Source organism: Armigeres subalbatus, chromosome 3, assembly GCF_024139115.2.
Source record: "Armigeres subalbatus isolate Guangzhou_Male chromosome 3, GZ_Asu_2, whole genome shotgun sequence".
In the NCBI taxonomy this organism is placed as follows: Eukaryota; Metazoa; Arthropoda; class Insecta; order Diptera; family Culicidae; genus Armigeres; species Armigeres subalbatus.
Window position 1 is genome coordinate 153779209 of NC_085141.1, and position 18635 is coordinate 153797843.

The 18635-nt window shown below is 40.1% G+C and overlaps 2 protein-coding genes and 1 long non-coding RNA gene across 6 annotated transcripts in view; 2 read left to right on the plus strand and 1 right to left on the minus strand.

The window, feature by feature from the left end:
- Positions 1-18635, plus strand: part of LOC134222430 (putative leucine-rich repeat-containing protein DDB_G0290503) — a 635851-nt gene that overhangs the window by 69706 nt on the left and 547510 nt on the right. The gene's annotated exons all lie outside the window — the stretch shown is intronic.
- LOC134222432 (uncharacterized) overlaps positions 1-18635 on the minus strand; it is a 117578-nt gene that overhangs the window by 8936 nt on the left and 90007 nt on the right. The gene's annotated exons all lie outside the window — the stretch shown is intronic.
- LOC134224328 (uncharacterized) lies at positions 7483-8839 on the plus strand. Its single transcript, XM_062703661.1, has 4 exons — positions 7483-7705; positions 7773-8389; positions 8453-8563; positions 8622-8839. Exons 1-4 carry the CDS (start codon positions 7541-7543, stop codon positions 8767-8769), a joined length of 1041 nt encoding a protein of 346 aa, XP_062559645.1. The 5' UTR covers positions 7483-7540; the 3' UTR covers positions 8770-8839.

Sequence of the window (18635 nt, forward strand, 5' to 3'; positions counted from 1 at the left end):
TCTCCTTTGTGAGTGTTTCGCACATGATGTATTGATTACCGGATATTAAGATTTCCCTAATTGTGACGGGAATTCTCTGATAATTCCAGGATTTTTCCAGGTGCGGAGAAATTTCCTGCTAATTCCAGGTTTTCCAGTCGAAGACACCCTGTAATACGTTTCTGCCACTTAAACGATGTTGGTGTAACCAGTTCGGAATTGTTTATGTCGTCACTTTGATAACGTGCCCAGTCCCAATTGAGACACAAATAATCCTTCGTTTCCCTCCATCTCTTTCAAAATATTTAGCTCTGTCCTTAAAGAAGATTAAAAAAGATTACTTCTTAGCGTTTGTACGGACCAGGATCATTTGGTAAAGGAACATTTGCAGATGAGCTGAGATCATAGAAAAATCATAGAAAGTCATAGAATTTGAATACAGTTGTTTAGCAGATTTATCATATTTTACCATGAGACATGTCTGTTTCGATTGGTATACGACTCTTTGTCACTCCGCAATTCTATTTAAAGATCGTCTGATTACCAAAAACAAAAACTGATTAGCGTAACCATTAGATTCTACACAACATTCAAACAGCAATAGAAAGCATAGCATGCAACCTTTTTGTTTTTTTTTACACGTTTTGCATCGCCATGATGCCACCAAATCGAACGCGTCTTATTCGATTCCTCATTATTTATGCAAATTACACTGCTACCATTCGGAATAATCATCGGTGGCGAGCTTCTATCAAACTTCACACCGGTGGCAGTCGGTGCGGCGTACTGATCGAGAGAAAGATTTTCTTTTGCAAAATAGCAAACGTCGGTGCGATCCAACCGTCGCCGTTGGCATCTCCGATTAATTCCTGTGTTTTGTTTTGCACAGCACTTGCTGCCGTAACCACGCTGTTTGCATACTTACATAGTTGGGTATGTGTTTCTCTTTTCAAGCCATCATCTAGCAGACAGCTTGGGCGCCCACTGACTGACTGACCGCGCGATCGCTCTCGAGGTGGACGAAAACACAAATTAATGGGAAAATAATTAATCAGCTTTTACTTGCCAGTTGCTTTCTACGCTCTAAACTAAATGCTGAAATCGTCGCTAGTCAAGCATGGTTATGATGATGACGATGCCGATCTGCTGTCTGTAACCAACATCAACGGTGACTTACACCTGAGCCGAATTCGATGGGTGAATTAATACCCCGGTCATTAAGGGATTGGCTACCTACCTGCACTGCACTGGAGGCTATAGCTCGCAAAGGGTGATCTGGGAGGGTTGAGGAACGACTTAGTTGCACTCTCGGTTCGGAAGTGACCAAACCAGTGCCATGCGAGTCGATGGTGGTGAAACTGATTAGAGGCAATTTTCTTTCCCACAACATTGGCGCCCGACGTGGGGCGATTAGATCGGCGGTGATTAAAAATCTTGCTACCTCTTATGGCTCCGGAATATGGGTACTTGATGCATATAAAGGTGCGATTATGAGTTTTGAGCAAGCAGCATGACGTTTAAGAAATGTGGCGCAACGAGTAACAGTGGGCAGTGTTGTAACTGTTTGTTTACGATGCAGGATGTTATGAAAAGTTTAATATCGGAAGCCCCAAGGTAATGCAAATGACGATTTATCGATTTTTATACAGTAATTCGCTGCCTTTCCCGCAAAACCTTCTCCCAGGCATTGTAGAGGCGAAATCAAATAGCGGAATGAGCTTTGTGAAAATCGCAGCACTCGTGTAGATCCCTGACCTTCGTATTAGATACCCGCTCTGTTGCGGGTTGAATAGCAGGCACGAAAGATCATCACCTTGCCATAACCGACGTTCCGAGAGTCGAGCAAGCTCCTGAAATTCGAACTATTTACATCACCCGATCCATCATCGCCTTCACCAACCATGTCAGTTTATCCGGAAATCAGTGTTCGTGTATAAGCGATAACAATGGTGCGATCATCGGAATACTTTGTTCTGCTTTATGCGGGTGAGTTAAGCAGCATACACAAGCGAGTATACAAATTTAGACGAATGCAGATGATTCGTCCGCTTCTTGAATGCTAGTATCACGTCAACATTTTCCTTTCTATTCCTTAATTGACCTGCATTTGGAAAAGGCCAGAGTTGGTATTGCTTAATTTTGAATCACCAATCTTACACATTGAAGATGATGTAAGTCCCAAATATTGGCGGTCAATCATGCTCATGTTGGCGTATGGTAGATGTCCATAACCAAAAGAGGTCGTTCTTGGGCGATGTTCCTCCAGTTTCCCCAAACGTTTAGGGTCCCAAGGTTCGATTCCATCGCATGCAACCAGCGTGTTCGTGGCTTTCCATAAAGTCACTGATCTCTATCTCTGTTTAATATTGTTTTCGTTTTTCTTATTTCCCAGATTCGTAATAAGTGATTGCCTTCTGAAGTCTGTCGTATTTTGTCGTATTTTATTCGATTTTCTGCTTTGTACATCTCGTAATTCATGCGACTGCGCCACACACCGTTTTCTAGTTTCTCACCGAGTATTATCTGAGCACTATTGGCTCGAAACCTCCGAAAGCTTTCCGATCTGTCTCTTTATGTCCGTAAAGGGTTACTAGTAGAATGTGACTCATTTATGACCAAATCGAGTCGCCGTTTGATGATAGTGTCGTTCCTCTGACGCCAGATCTCCTAATCTCGAGAGCAATGTTGAACAATAAATTTGAAAGTGCATCATAACTGTGGAAGTGCTTAATGAACACTAAGCTGCGAGGCGGCTCGGTCCCGGTGTGGGGATGTAATGCCAATAAGAAGAGGAAGTACGCTGCTTTGAAATCAATGAACATATGGTGAGTCTGAAAGTCGTGCTCCCAGAATTTATCAATGATCATCCACATCTGATCCGTCGTTGATCGGTCCTCAAGAAAACCTTCCTGATATTCGCCGACAAAAGACTCCTCAAGCGACCTCAGTCTGAGAATTTTGTACGCCGAGGTCAAAAGAGTGTCCTATAATTGGCACACTCTATGTGTAATTTCTTATAGGTTGAGCTTATAAGGCCATATAATCAGCCGATAAGTATTTCTTCATCCTCCCATATTTTCTGAATAAAGTAGTGGATCGATTGATCCAATTCCAAGTTTGAGAAGCTCGACCGGGATCTCATCTGGCAGTTTACCGTTTTTCAGCTCATTTACAGCTTCCTTAATTGATGATCACCTATCGTCGGTGGTTCCACAGCTCTACCGTCGTTGACTATGTCCATCCTTTCACCTTCGTTTTCACCGTTTAACAAATCTTCGAAGTGCTCCTTCCAACTGGATGATGCCATAGTCCTGTCTGTCAGCAAATTCTCGCCTCGTTCATTGCACATGGCAGGTACTGACGCAGTTTTATGCCGCACGCCATCAACAGTGGCGAAAACCCTCCCCAACCGCGTGTGCTCCTGCACTTCTGTCTGCTATCACACTTTCTTCGTGCTGCTGTGAATGTGCGGTGAATTCGTTTCTCTTTTGTCTTTGCTACACCGTACCGTCTTCTATTACATCTGTTACATTTTTCACATTCGACACTCGCTGGTACTCCTCATCAAACAAATTATTTCGCTGGCGTTGCTGTGTAGTGCTTAACACTTCCTCCGCTGTTGAAGTCACAGTTTCATGGATATTATCCCAGAATATGTTGACATAGCTACAATCGTTTTTTACAAGGGAGAATTTATTAACACATAACCGAGCATACGTGCTTAGTAGTTGCCAAGCTACCACACGGGAGTGTACTGGAGTGTAGGACTCGACCAGTCGGGAGACAAGTAGAACCGACTAAACTCACCTTGGGCGTTCCGCTTTCATTTTCCCCCGGAAATGCCTCACAACATTACTTCTGCATGAGATAGGCAGTATATACTGTACTCATACAAGGACACTCACACCATTTGAGACTTATTTGGATGTTCATCCTGACGCTCTACTGCCACGCCTCGAGGTGTCGATAGCGGTAACTGCCTGAACCTACAGATAATACGCTTGGAACTCCACCACGTCCTAGACAGGTTCCCTAACTCGAAGAGGCCGTAAAGCCCTAAAGCTAGATCGGTTTGGTATATCCTATCCGCTTGTTCATCTCCTGGTGGTACTGTTCCCCTTCAGCTGCCAAGCGTCGGAAATTGCAACACAGTGTGCACAGTCTGAGTCCCACGCTGGCACTCGGACAATGACCAGCCGCCCCTAACATGGGGAACCACTCCATGGAAAATAGATGCTCTATCAGATTTGCAGCCCCAGAGAGAAAATCGAGTTTTGTCTGTACCGCGCTCCCCAGTCAACACAAAATCGTATATGATGCCATACAAGATGCTAAAGTGGAGGCGATATACGTACATTTTGTATGGGGAAGTTCCTATATCGCCTCCACTTTAGCATCTTATGTGACATCATATACGATCTTGTGTTGACTGGGTCGTTGCTATCGTGTCTCGTTCACTTGCCCTCGTGCGGTGTGCAGATTCGCCCATGTTTCACCTCTATTAACTGCTCGCAATTGCCGTCATACTCTCTCTGATCACTGTGCTTTGTGCAATGGTTGCGGTGCTACCAAATCCGGAAAAATATCTCTCCAGCCATATTCAAGAGAAGCTGCGCATTGCCGTTCTTCCTTTGGATCACTTGGATGCCTGCGCGTAGTCTTAGCCCAATGGTTAGCCACGGCATCCGATTTCGACGCTTGTTGTACGTAGTCGAGAGTTTTGAGCGCAGGCATACTGCAACGAGGTAGTGATCGGATTCAATATTCGCACTGCGGTAAGTAAGAACGTTCGTGATATCGGAAAAGAATTTACCCTCGATTACAACGTGGTCGATTCGGTTTTCCCTTTCTTGTTTTGTGTTCATGTCGCTGATGACGATGTTGATATCCCGCAGTGGCATTCCATCGTATGTATGCTTCAGCGTGCTTCAGCTGTACATATAACGCTTCTTTCTTGTCGTCGGGTCGTCTTTGCGTAGGCAGTGAACGTTGTAGATGGTGTGTTTTCGTCACCGAGGTCGAGTCGTATTATTTCTTATGTCGTTTGTAATTATTGGTTTTACAGACGCCTTGTAGGTCCTGCGCAAATTTTCTGTCTCGCCGGGCATGCCGTTGTATTGTATCAGGCCATTTTGCCGAATGTCGTTGGCCGAATGCCGTTTGGCCAAACGCCATTTAGCCGAACGGGTCGTTTGGCCGAATAGTTAAAAAATTTGACCTCAGATTACGAGTAGTGAATAGTCAGTAATGAGAAGTGATTCATGTAGAAACGAGAAGTAGTAAGTGAGAAGTAAAAAGTGGAAAGAGAAAAGTGAACTGAGAACAGAGAACTTCTTTCTTTTTGCTTCATTCTTATTCCTTCTTTCTTCTTCCTTTCTCTTTTTTCCTTCTTCCTTCTTTCTTCCTTCTCCCTTCTTTCTTCCTTCTTCCTTCTTCCTCCTTCTATCTTCATCTTCTTTCTTCCTTCTCATTATTCCTTCTTCCTCTTTTTTCTTCCTTCTTTATCTTCGTCTTTCTTTCTTCTAACTTCTTCATTTTTCCTTTTCATTTTCCGTTTCCTTTTTTCTGTCTTTCTTCTTCATTTTTCCTTTTCCTTTTTTCTGTCTTTCTTCCCCCTTCTTCCTTATTCCTCGTTCCATCTCCTTCTACCTTCTCCCTTCTTCCTTTTTCATTCTTTCCTTTTCCTTCTTCCTTTTTCCTTCTTCCTTCTGCATCCTTACTCCTTCCTTCTTCTTTTTTTTCTTCCTTCTTCCTTCTTTTTTATTCCGTCTTCCTTCTTCCTCCTTCCATATCCTTCTACCTCCTTCCTTCTTCCGTCTTCCTCCTTCCATATCCTTCTACCTCCTTCCTTCTTCCATCTCCTTCCACCCTCTTCCCTCTTCCATCTTTCTTCTTCCTTCTTCCTTTTTCTTTCTTCCTTATTCCTTCTTTTTTCTTTCTTCTCCTTTCTTTCTTCTTTCTTTTTCCTTCTTCCTTCCTCCTTCTTCCTCCTTCTTCTTTCCTTCTTCCTTTTTCTTTCTTCCTTATTCCTTCTTTCTTCTTTCTTCTCCTTTCTTTCTTCTTTCTTCTTCCTTCTTCCTTCCTCCTTCTTCCTTCCTTCTTCCTTTTCTTCTTTCTCGCTTCTTTCTTCTTCCTCCTTATTTCTTCCTTCTTCCTCCTACCATCTACCTACCAAATGGCGTTCGGCTAAATGACCCTTTCGGCCAAATGGCATTCGGAAAAACGTTAAAAAAAAATAAATTGTTGTATCAGGCCTGTCCTACCCAACACCAGTGCGGTTTGAGCGGCACCGGCAAAGCTATAGCTTCCGTTGCCGTCGTCATTCTTACCATCGTCACGAAGAGCTCGAAGGAGGCGATTTCATTCGCCTGTTTGCGGACACTGGCGTGCAGTCTTTCGGAATCGGATTCAAGCATGTCGCGGGTTACAAAAATCGAGGAACGTTTTTTCTCGGGTTTCTTAAGATTAGGCTGACATTCCAACGTTTGTATTTGAGTCGAGAATTTGAGACTCCTCTTAAATCAAATTACGCAACAAGCTGGCAAGCACGCCTGATTGAATTTTCTGAAACTTGGGCATTTCTAATCAAACGGAATCGATCACATCCTTTCGGTCCTTTGGGTCGTATTGAGAGGGAAGGAATGTTAGTTCGGCTCTAGTTACTAACAAAGACCAAGTTTACTTCTGAATCTCACAATTGTCTACATACATGCTAAGTGATAGAACATCGAAACTAGCATTAATCTATTTTAATTAATGCTAATCAAAACGAAAAATCGCGTTAGAACCTGACTCATACGAAGTGTCTGGATTTCATGCGGGAGTTAGGCAGATCTTTTCGAGGTTTTAACAGAAACTTACTTAACTTTACTGTTAGTGTCAAAATACGTACTTGCAAAGTTACAAACTGGTTATTATTTTTAAAGCCAAAATGTTAATTTTCAGAGCTGCGATGTGACAGATTGGTCACGTTACGATTGAAAATAATTATCTTTCTATCGATAGTAATGATCTTTCTGGTACATGTTTGTGGTGCATAAGAAAGATATGTCCCCCACATGATGGATTAATTTGTGATTTTATTGCTAAAATTCTTTTGCGTACATGTGCGATATTAGCACGTATTGATTCGCTTTCTTTTGGTATGGTATATTTTCGGGTCATAACTCGCAAAACGAAAACATGCAGTGAAAACTAAAATAAATGCTATATATCTTTTCTGTCGATTTCATACCATAACTGGAACATTGCCTGCTCTCCGCTTTATCTTTTTAAATTTTCATGCTCTGTACGCAGCAAAGTTCGAAAAAACTTTAATTTGATTTTTTTTTTAAATTCAGATCTCTACAATGGAAGCTATGAATGGCACTTCGCCTTTCGTGATTCGTTTATTTTACGCCTAAACGCTATGGAATCCACATACGCACAGCTCAGAAGGTGTCGATTAAGCACCATTTAGCGTCTTTTCAAAAGATTTGAAAATGTTGTTATAAATTCCAGAAAATGTGACTGGTTAGTCAGTGGGATTAGACTTTAGGGTTTGCTCGCTGTATCAACAACGATGAAAGCATTCTTACTTGCATTGATAGTTATTCACGAGGTCTGCAGTTTTTCGACCACCATATCCGATACATCCGGTGAAGACGTTAAATGTGTGTCCAACGCTGAACACCTATTGTCAAGAAGGAAGAGGTTTTTGGTCCTTCCAACAGGTGGTATAGTTATTGTGAGTTACAAACATGTTAAATCCTTATTGCATTATTGTCACATATAACAATTTCTTATATATGTAGTTGACAATTGCGTTTGGAAAACTCCTTATATTCAATTCACACGGACCTACTGGATACTATTCACTCATAGAGTACGATATGTATTACCCATCTCCGGATTTGAAGACCCGTATCACGCAATTTCAATTGGGCGAGGTATTAACGAGGCCTACCGGACCAATATTGCCTCCGCCAATGCCACCGCTAACGCCACCACTTCCAACAACAAGATTAACTCCAGCTCCGCCAACTCCACCAATGACAGCAACGTCAAGTATGCCTCCAATGGAGGATCCTCACAGTCATCACTTTGGGCATGAAGTATCGGAAATGGAACTGCAAGAATATCTCAAGTCCCATCCGGACACGTGGGCTCCGCCGGGATATGTCAAAGATCGTTCTGACTGGTTCCCACAGGGTACATACAATCCATACAACCGAAACAGCATGACTCAAACTTACAGTTCAGTGACGAATAGCTACGGTCCATCGGAGGAGATGCACGAAGAAGATCCGTATGCACGTGAGTTTAGTGAAGACCGATACAACATCAGTCAGCATCGCGATTGGGAGCACTTTCATCATTATCGGGAGAGGCGCGACTTATACCAAGCTGTAGAAAACGCTTTTGGGGACGAGTATGAGCTTTTGTAAGACATCGTTATACTGTTCTAATAATGAAAATGTTCTACTTTTCTCAGTTTTCGCTCGAAGGTACAACCCTGCATTATGCGTGCCATATGCGAAGCACGAAATTTGCTTCCTTCACGTGGTAACTCCATGGTAGTGGACATTGTGCGGCTTATGTTCAGGTTGGTTCTAGCTCAATTATTCGGATTCGAAAAATCAATTTAAATATATTTTTTGCAGTGTTCCGTTAAAAGATGATCTTCAAGACGAATATAGTAGAGCTATGAGACACGACAACATGAATTGTCCAGAGGTTTATGGAAAGGAATGTGCAATCAGTATTTTATCCCTGCTTCTTTTCGGAAAGTTTGAACCCTCATTTGATTGATATTAAAAGCGTATGAACATTAACAAGACAGCTCCTACATTGTCGCATACTTGACTTCCTACACCTAAAATTTTACATTCAACCGGATATAGACATCCAAATTTCCGTATTTCCTTAATTGTCAAGAAAGAAAATCAATTCTATCGTAGGCTGCCTGCCATTTTACCTAAGCAACTGATCTGGCTAGCTTGAGATTAGTTTAATGTATGCTGTTCATAAATTACGTAACGTAAAATTAGGCAATTTTAAATTTTCTCCCTCCACCTTGTAACACTTGCATATGGATGATTGAATGCATTAGTATAATCTGATCCCCTCCATATCTCTACAGTGTCACGTAGCTTGTGAACGGCCCCTATACAGTTTAGGTGCTAAAATCGTTGATGTCATGAACATAATAATTCGTCAGGTGATAACGTTTCAATTCAGATAAAGATTGTGTGTATTTAGGCGTTCATGAGAAAGATTTTTTTTCTGATCTCTGGTAAATGATTGCTCCAAAATCGAACTTTTGGTAGAAGGTGTGGATACCCAGGGATAGCCACATTTTGCTTCTATCGCCCTTTTTGTTTGGTCTATGAGTCGTCTGGCACTTACGTGTGCCAGGTAGAACCGCAATTCTTTTAGGCCTTCGGTTTCTCTCCTGTCATTCAGCAGCATGTCCTCGTTAGGCCATTTACCGGTTGACTTGGTCACGAGCCACTTATTCAGATAATTAATTCTTCGCAGGGAAGCCACGAATACAGCTCTCAGATCAACGCTAGGCTGTGCGTACAAATTTTGTTCATACCCATATATTTTTCATAGACCGATTTTGCGGAAAAGAAAAAAAATGGTGTAATGAGTGATAACCATTTTTCGCTCACCTTCAGTGCCGAGAAGAGTCGTTTTGCTCGTTTATTCACTTCTTTCATCCTTTTCGTGCTCTTACCAATGCCAGCAAGAGTAGCCTTTATGGAACAAACAACTTAATCTTTAAAAGCGATGTATTTTTCCGCTTCGTTGATTCATTGACCCAAAGTCATAATCGACCCAAACATAAAACACCCCGCACATAGCCGACATCTTCTTCTTCTTCTTATTGGCATTACATCCCCACACTGGGACAGATTCGCCTCGCAGCTTAGTGTTCATTAAGCACTTCCACAGTTATTAACTGCGAGGTTTCTAAGCCAAGTTACCATTTTTGCATTCGTATATCATGAGGCTTACACGATGATACTTTTATTCCCAGGAAAGCCGAGACGATTTCCAATCCGAAAATTGCCTAGACCGGCACCGGGAATCGAACCCAGCCACCCTCAGCATGGTCTTGCTTTGTAGCCGCGCGTCTTACCGCACGGCTAAGGAGGGCCCTTCTTCCAGACATATAAAGACTATTAACGTCACGTTACGTTCAAACATGCTCCTCTGTTATTGAACAAGAGGCAGCTAAATTCTGTTTTACCATACAAAAAAATGTTTCCATGATTGCCATACAAAAATGTTAAAAAGCGCCTAGTAATAGGCTTGATTATTTAAAAAATGTTCGTACAAAAATTGACGGGTGCATTCCAAATCGACCTATTTTCGCACCGACGACGTCGAATGTCGTTGACCGATTATTGCTGTCATCGATTGCCAACATCAACGGTAAAATAATCGATTTAATGTGCATTTGATGCTCAGTGCTCAGTTTGATCGACTGATTAATAAACAAGCGAAACCGTGTCCCTGTGTTTATAAATAAAATCAAGCAGTGTGAATATTTGATACCTAACAAATTGGTAGTCTCTCAATCCCGATTTGCGAGACTCGTGGTGTAAAACAAGTTCAATGAAAGCTTTATTAAGGGGTTCACATTACGACGAATTCCGGATTACCAGTTAATCAAGGTAGGTTATCAGTTTTGGTCAATTATATTATCTGATACAACACTTTAAATCGATTCTAGAATTGAGGTAACAGCCAAACAAACTTTTTCCCGAAATATGTTTACTGAAGGAAGTACTAAGGTGGAGGGTAACTATTTCAGATTACCGGATCCTTGCTAAGGCCCAATATTGATTGATTAAAATATTGGCATACCAGCGGAACTGCATTATTTTGCAATTGAGCTCATATCCATAGCACTGACCTCCGGACCTGTTGGATTAATTGCACTCAGAATACCTTCTTTGTAACATCATGCATATTGAGAAGTCAAGCTACCGATTAAAGAGTGAAAAATTCCCTCGTGGTGGTTGCCCATGAATTCTTGAACGATGCAGAGTTGGCGGTATTTTAAGATGGAAAAACTAAAATCTTGCTTTATTTAGAGTCTAAATTTTAGACTTAAACCTTCGAAACATTTTCTACGGAAATTTGATCCTCATGAGGTCTACCAACGTACCAACATTTCGTGAATCTCTTCTTTTGAAAATAAATGAGAGCAAAATCTGTAGTCAAAATTCCAGACATACATACACGTACAAAATTTAATATTGTTTATTATTAATATTTCTAATACTTTTTTGCCAAAGCAGGCGCTTAATGACATGTATAAGAAAAAACTTATACAGTCAGTTGGTGTACGGTTGACCGACCGCGTCAAAATTAAACTGTTCCTCGAGCTAGATGTTGAGATTTTCCTAGGACTCAAGTAACCGGTGATGATAATAGCTTTTTCAAATAGCTTGGATAACCATGAGAGATGGCTGATGGGACGATAACTTCTGGGGAAGAAGGATCCTTCCCAGGTTTACAGATGGGGATGACTTTGGCTGACTTCCAGGACCATGGAAAGTAGCTGAACCGGAGATACTGATTAAAGATCAATGAGAGGTGCTCAAAGAACGGAGCACTCATGTGTTTGAGCTCGAGATTCAGGATGCTATCAAAGCCTGGGGCCTTCATGTTCTTCGATGATTTGATATAGGCCGTCAATTCGCCAGCTGAGATCTCCAACTCCTCCGAGAAGTCGTTGGGAATCAAATGTATGTTGTTAGCATGCTCGTTGACGGCTGCTTCTTGTGGACTGACGATGTTCTGCCCAAGATTGTGTGAGCTGACGAAGTGACGACCTATTACAGCGACCTTCTCTGCAGGAGTTATCAAGCGATCCTTAGAGCCATTATTGTCTAGTGGGATCAAAGGTGGAATGGGCCGAGGCTTGGATTTTAGTATTTTGGTCATTTTCCAGAACGGCTTAGCATAATCTGGGAGAGTGCGGATCTTATTCGAGAAGTCGATAATTTTTGTGATTCGATTGCAGCGTGTCTTAAGCTCAGGCAGTCCAGTACGCTGAAACTGAGTGACATTCCATTCCACAATCGAATCAAATCTTTGGTGAGTGTATCGATGTTTAAGGAGTTGCTTACCTGCCGAGCCATCGGGACATGTTGTTCCCGGGCCACCGTGATCGCCTCCTCGATAGCGCAAAGCTGGCGGTCGATACTTTCCGGCGTCTCCGGACGCACCTCGTAATCGACGGTGTTATCGACGCACTGCTGGAACCGCTCGCTCGATGGTAGTTTCGCCGTAACTGCTGGTGCCGATTGACCGAGGAGCTCAGTTCCGCCACCACCGGATAGTGATCCGAACTGAGTTCCTGGTATACGACCGGCTGCGAGACGTGGTCACTCAGATTTGTTATGTAGAGGTCGAGGGTTGCGTGGACACCGGAACGACTCAGCCGAGTGGGGGAATCCGGGCTCAAGACCGTATAGTGGCCTTCCTCCATGTCGTTGCTCCAGATGGTGCCGTTTCGATCTATCTGGTCTGTCAATTTCCATGGTTTTTAAATCCCGGGAAATCGCTCACGTATTAAGGACGAACTTCTCGGAATCCAATTTTATTTCACCTCGCGCATTCAAGGGCACCAGTAAAACCAAGTAGTCCGTGCCCCAGGATGGCAGCATAAAAAATTTGCTGCTGCGCTTTTTGTTCATTCCGCGTGCACATTCGGACGGTGAGAAAAAAGTGTTTCGATTGTTAGGAAGCTCCATACATCGCCATTCTGTATCAGTCCAGTTGACGAAATCAAATTACATCAATCAGTGCGGTTAAATTGACGGTGTTATAGGGGTATCGGAAAAGCTTTCGAGAAATGTGCGGTATTTAGACAGACACAGCTACGATGTACGGTGAGGTCATTTTAGGGTCCATCCATGAAGTACGTCACGCTCCTAGGGGGGAGGGGGGGTTTCGAGCAGCGTGACGACTCATACAATTTTTTTAAAGATTTCGTACAAAAAGTGTGACGAAGGGGGGAGGAGGGTTTCAAAAACGCCAATGTTTGCGTGACGTACTTTATGGATCTTCCCTTAGTATCAACGTTTATGGATCCATTATCCATTTGATAATGGTAGCATAAACAGGCGGGGCTTATTGTGTGCAAAAGTGACATCGGACTGGTCATGAAATACCAGGAAGTCTGAAATGGGTCACTCGAGCTACAGTAGAGCTAGCACCTTCTAGCACTGTAAAACAGTCAGCTTTTTTCCATAACATCACTGCCAGTCAGTGGGGGTTAGAATGGAGACACACAGACACACACGGACCTCGCGCATTCAAGGGCACCAAAATCAGTATTGAAGCAAAGTGCAGCTGTCATCTTTTTATTCTGCGCTTGCTGAGACGCAGCAAAGCCAAAATGAAAAGATGACAGTTATTCGTTGCTTCTTTGTCGAGATTGATGCTGTTAAAAACGCGAGGTACAATTTATTTGGATTCTGGACAGTTCTACCTTAAGTGTACCGCATCATAGAATTATGCCACGGGAAAAATGTAGCCGCATTCTGTAGAATATGGTTGTGATCCGATGTTTTTTCGAAGATAGTAATTCCCAAGTAACTTTCATACAGCCCTTTGGCATTTGATGATGTTTGTTATGATTTTGTTGCGACAATAGTCATGCTGTCCAGTTTACAAAAAGCATTTAATTGAGTTTTGAAGTAAGTTACAAATTCCAGAAACTTTACAATTTTAAATATGAATTTAATAAGGCACTTTATGCCTTAATTAAACCACTCTAAAAACAACAAGAAAGCTCTTCTTAATTGTTTTTTAATAATAAAAACTTTTATGAAGTCATTTCATTACTATAAAAGTTACTTTCAAAGTAACTTCCACGCCTTCACATGAGAGCAATTGGCTTTTATGACTTGATAAAAAGTGTTATAAAATACCTACGCTAAAAGCAAAACAAAGCAAAATGAGATGTGGGGGTGCGTCGAGCATCGTGAAACCAGGTCTGAGCTGACTGAAACTGTCCGGGTCCGAGGAAAACAAATAAAACCCGTTAGGGAAGTGTTGGCGGGCCTTGATTTAGAGTATATGAACCTTATCTATCTGTTTTTGAAAGAGATTGATGTTAGAATTTGAATCTTTGTGAGTCCCCTGTATGTAGCATTTCCCCTTAAAAGTGTCCTCTTCTTTTCGTTGTCTCTTTTTTTGTTTTTGTTTCTCTTCCATTACAGATCAATGCAAAAACCACCATCAAACCAAGTCAACAACATCGCAATCAATAATTTTAAAACCCTAAACCCCCTCCTATTCCTATTGTGTATTTGTGATCCCTAACCTCGAGTCAGTCGCGTGTACGTCGGCTACCCAAACTAACTCTAGTTGTAAGAATCACAAGAATTGTAAAATGAATTGTACAAAAAAACATATTTCCGGCTCCGTAACGCCAAATGGCAAATGAGCCTTCTAAATAAACGCAAGATTAAAAAAAAAATGAGATGTGCTAGTGTTCCAAAAGTAGAAGACAAATCACCACAACTCTCGGGAAGATGTTTTTTTTGCTTTGTTTTAAAAATCAAAAACCTGTTTTTCTTCAATGAAGTCGCATATTATTTGTATGCTTAATAGACGTTTCACTTTTACATCGACGGAAAATCTATCTATCCGTAGTTGTGTTTCCGTCGGATAACCCTTCCATGCGAATTTGGCGAAAAGCCTTTCACGGAAGAAATAAACTACCCAATAGTTAGTTTAATTCACCCAACCTCGAACATCCGCACTGGAAGCCAAAATTGAGTAAGTATGGTCGAAGTAGTTTGCCTTTACTCCCATGATAAAAAAGTACCCAACGGACAATTTATTTACCCAAGTGTAAGTTCAATTCACTAAATTTCGGCCTCAGGTTATACAACTCAAAATTGGCTTCCCGTATTGAACTGGCGTCGTTGGATTGTTTGGCTCTTTTGTTTTTGACAACAGAAGAAAGAGTGGATGAAAGAGAAGAGAAAAAATAACTCAAAAATAAGTTTAAAAAAACTCAACGGTACTTTTTTTCCGTGTACCGTTGCTGTAGTGGTCACTAAATCAATCCTATATCCTTCGATAGATTCCACAACAAGAGAAGATTACTGGATTTTTTACTATGAGGTCTGTTGGAGAAACAATTTGTTTCGCGTACGTACCTACACGCCATCGCTGCCAGAATGAAACTGGAATTATGCAAAAATTACACGAGACAACTAGGCATATTTCGCACAGTAGTGCAGTACTTTATTTTTGACTTACACGTGTATGAGAACGTAATTTGTAGCATCCATTGTTTTGGGAAACTTAAACTGTCAAATTCTTGCTAATATAGCTATCATAAATGCTAGAAATTGCTAACCAGCATTTGAGATCTAGTATTAAAGCATTTAAGCATGTGAATCGCTTTCATGAATGTTGTATCCAAACATGATGTTTTTATAGTTGCTCCTAGTAAAGCAAAACAATTAGAACTAATGGATTTGAAGAAAATCATCTCGAATGCCCTCGCCATATTTTTTTTCACTGTTTTCCGATATACATTTTTTTTCCATTTTTTTAAATAAATACAAGCAAAATGCAATAAGTTCATATTTATTAACGCTATTTTATTGAGGGAATTATAAATTAGTAAGAATAAAACAACAGTGCAAGCGATCTTGCAGAGGAGTGCTAATTAAAAGTAAATTTGTTTATGATAAAATAATGAGAAAAATAGGGCTTACCAGGAGCGCACTTAGCGGTCGTGACTTAATTTTGTTAGACCTAGACCTGCTTCATCATGGTCTCGCATCAAAAGATTGAATATCTCATGATTTAACTCACTTTAATATGCAAATTAGTGTTATCAAGGTTAAAAATTGTCGAAGTACGTAAACCCTCTTACATGAATTCGTAGGAAGCCCGAAACTATGTTTATGAAAATTCAATCTATTGGATGGTTCGGTTTGATATAAGCCAAGTGAAAAGTGATTATTTACTTTTATATGTAACAGCAACACTCCAGGTAAAGATTGAGAATTTGCTGCTCCAGAAGATATGTTCGTTATAGCTTTCTACGGATTTATATATTTACTCATGCAAAAATCACGAGTAAAGTTGAGTAAATCGTGCAAAACCAAAATTAAGATTTGTACGGAAATTTCGCATGGGCTGTGCACAATGCGCATTTTGCCTATTACGACAACGTTTGCTGAGTCAACTAGTGATAGATAAAAATCGGATTCGTTAAAATATATTTTAAATGTTCATTCTGCAAAATCTCCTACAAAAATTCCGGATGATATTTCGTGAATATTCCAACGAATTTGTCATGAGAATTCGAACGAAATTCCCCTGGTAATTCTGACGAAACTTTCGTGTAAATTCCGAAGAATCATTCTGAAGAAATTCCAGTGATAATTCCAAATAATTTACGGTGGAAAAACTGAAAACGTTTTTGTGAGAATTTCGAAAATGGCCAGTAGAAAATCAAAAGAATTTCCTCAAGTGAGTGAGAGAGAGCTTTCTGTGAAAATTCCAAAGAACTTTCCGTGGAAATTCCAAATTATTAATTTACTTTTTTTATCCTTTCTGATAGAATGAGGAGGAAAACATTTCAAAAATATTTCTATCGACCTAATTTTTGCGATGGAAATTTGCGTTTATATAGGGAACAGATATTTTTGCGCAAGATCCGCACGACTTTGAATTTGTTATCTCTATTAAAATATCTCACTTAATCAAAGAAAAAGTCTGTCAAAGTTTTGATAATATGTGAAAAAAGGCAATTATTGTAAAGCTTTCTATACAATGCTTTTATTGGCTATGTCTTTTATTTATTCTTTGTATTACGTACGAGAGAAACAATATTAACGCTGAGTGGATTGTGGGTTTTGAATTTTTGATGATCATTTATTTGCTCGCATAAATGGTCGGGATTCGGCCAATTCGCATCAAGTGCCATTGAAAAATCACTCAATTTTGGTCTAAGCTATTGTGTAGCAGCTATAAGCGATTACAAATCATATCGGTTATCCCTCAGTCCCATAGCTGAGGATATTCCGCAGCAAATGTACGCATAAATTAATATGAATATTTTTCCGTTTTCATTTCACGGACAACCCGACTAGAAGAGCATAACTAAAACTTAACACAACTTTAACATATTGTGATCTTTATAACTTATTTTGATACAATTTTGTTCTTAGTAGCCATTATCTTTCAAATGTTGTAACAGGATTTTAACATAATAAGATTAAAAAAAATGCTTAATACCGAATTGCCCAACAGTAGGCAATTAAAATAGTTGTAGCAAAGTCTACTACCATACATATCACAAACGCTGATATAATTTGAAAAAGTTGTCTAATTTGTAATGTTCTTAGTTTCATGTTCTTGAAAAATATTCTTGTTCAGAAAAAAACTAATATTTCTAAATGTTGATCACAATCTGGAGACCTATCACAACCTGTAACTGCACAGTAAACAATGTATTTTGTATCTGATTCTGTTATAAGTTTCTAACAAAATATGTTATTTTTATGATAAAATTGTAACAAAATTTGATAGTTTTTTGTTTTGAGTAGTGTAATTTTTGATAGAAATTTAGATATTTTAACAACATCCTGCACCATATTTCTAACAAATTTTGTTATAAAAATTTTGTATAACATAATAACATATTGTGATATAATTTTGATATGAGCTTCTAGTCGGAAATTATCGCAAGACAGCCAAAAAGCCGTTTGGATAGGATAATTTAGGTTCAATTGAATATTGTTTTCTAGAAATGTGGCATGAAAAGGGCACTACCACCACTAGGTGGATTAGTTTTATCTTTTTACAGTTTGTAAGTATTTTAAGCATAACTATCAGTGCTGTGGAACTCCAAAGTAGAACTCTGAAAAGCAAATCTAGTCAACCACTTTTCCTCAGTTTTCTAAGTCCTTCTAATTGTGGTTTATGTCCTTTTAATTGAGGTCTTGAAAGGTTCTGCTTCTCGTCCTGATAGATTCTATTTTATCAACTGAGAAATGGTAAATGACGGGAAAAACATATTTATTGCTTCCGATTCAATGTAGGGCCTAGTTAAGCAAAAACTGCTTAAATGTCTTAGTTGTAACGATTTTCATAGGTATTTTTATTTTATTCAACTTTATTCAACCTGCTGGTGCGATGTTAGAACAGTATAACATCTCAATCATGTTGATACAGTGGCGTTGCCACGGGGGTGGTTTTGGACATAACCCCCCCCCCCCAGAGACAAAATTTTTAGAAGAAATTTATTTTTCCGAAAAAAAAATGTTCATGAGCAAAAAAAAAAAACACCTCCCCCACAACCAATTTTCTGGCTACGTCGTGATGATTTTCTGTAGTCAGAATCTCATGAAGCAAAACGTATTTAGTAGGGTGCCAATGAAATGTATGGGAAAAAAATTGTCAATGAATTTCAAAAAACGTCATTGCTCACAAGTTTCATTACCCCAAAATATGACACCATGCAGAGGTTGAGCTCAATCGGACAAAAATTCATCAAAGTTTTGAAATTTTTACCCATGAAATTTTTCTCAAGGAGGGGCCAAAGGAAAAGTCGAAAATCGAATTTTTGTTTTTATGCCACATGACTTAAAAATGCATGAATCATCAAAATCTGATGC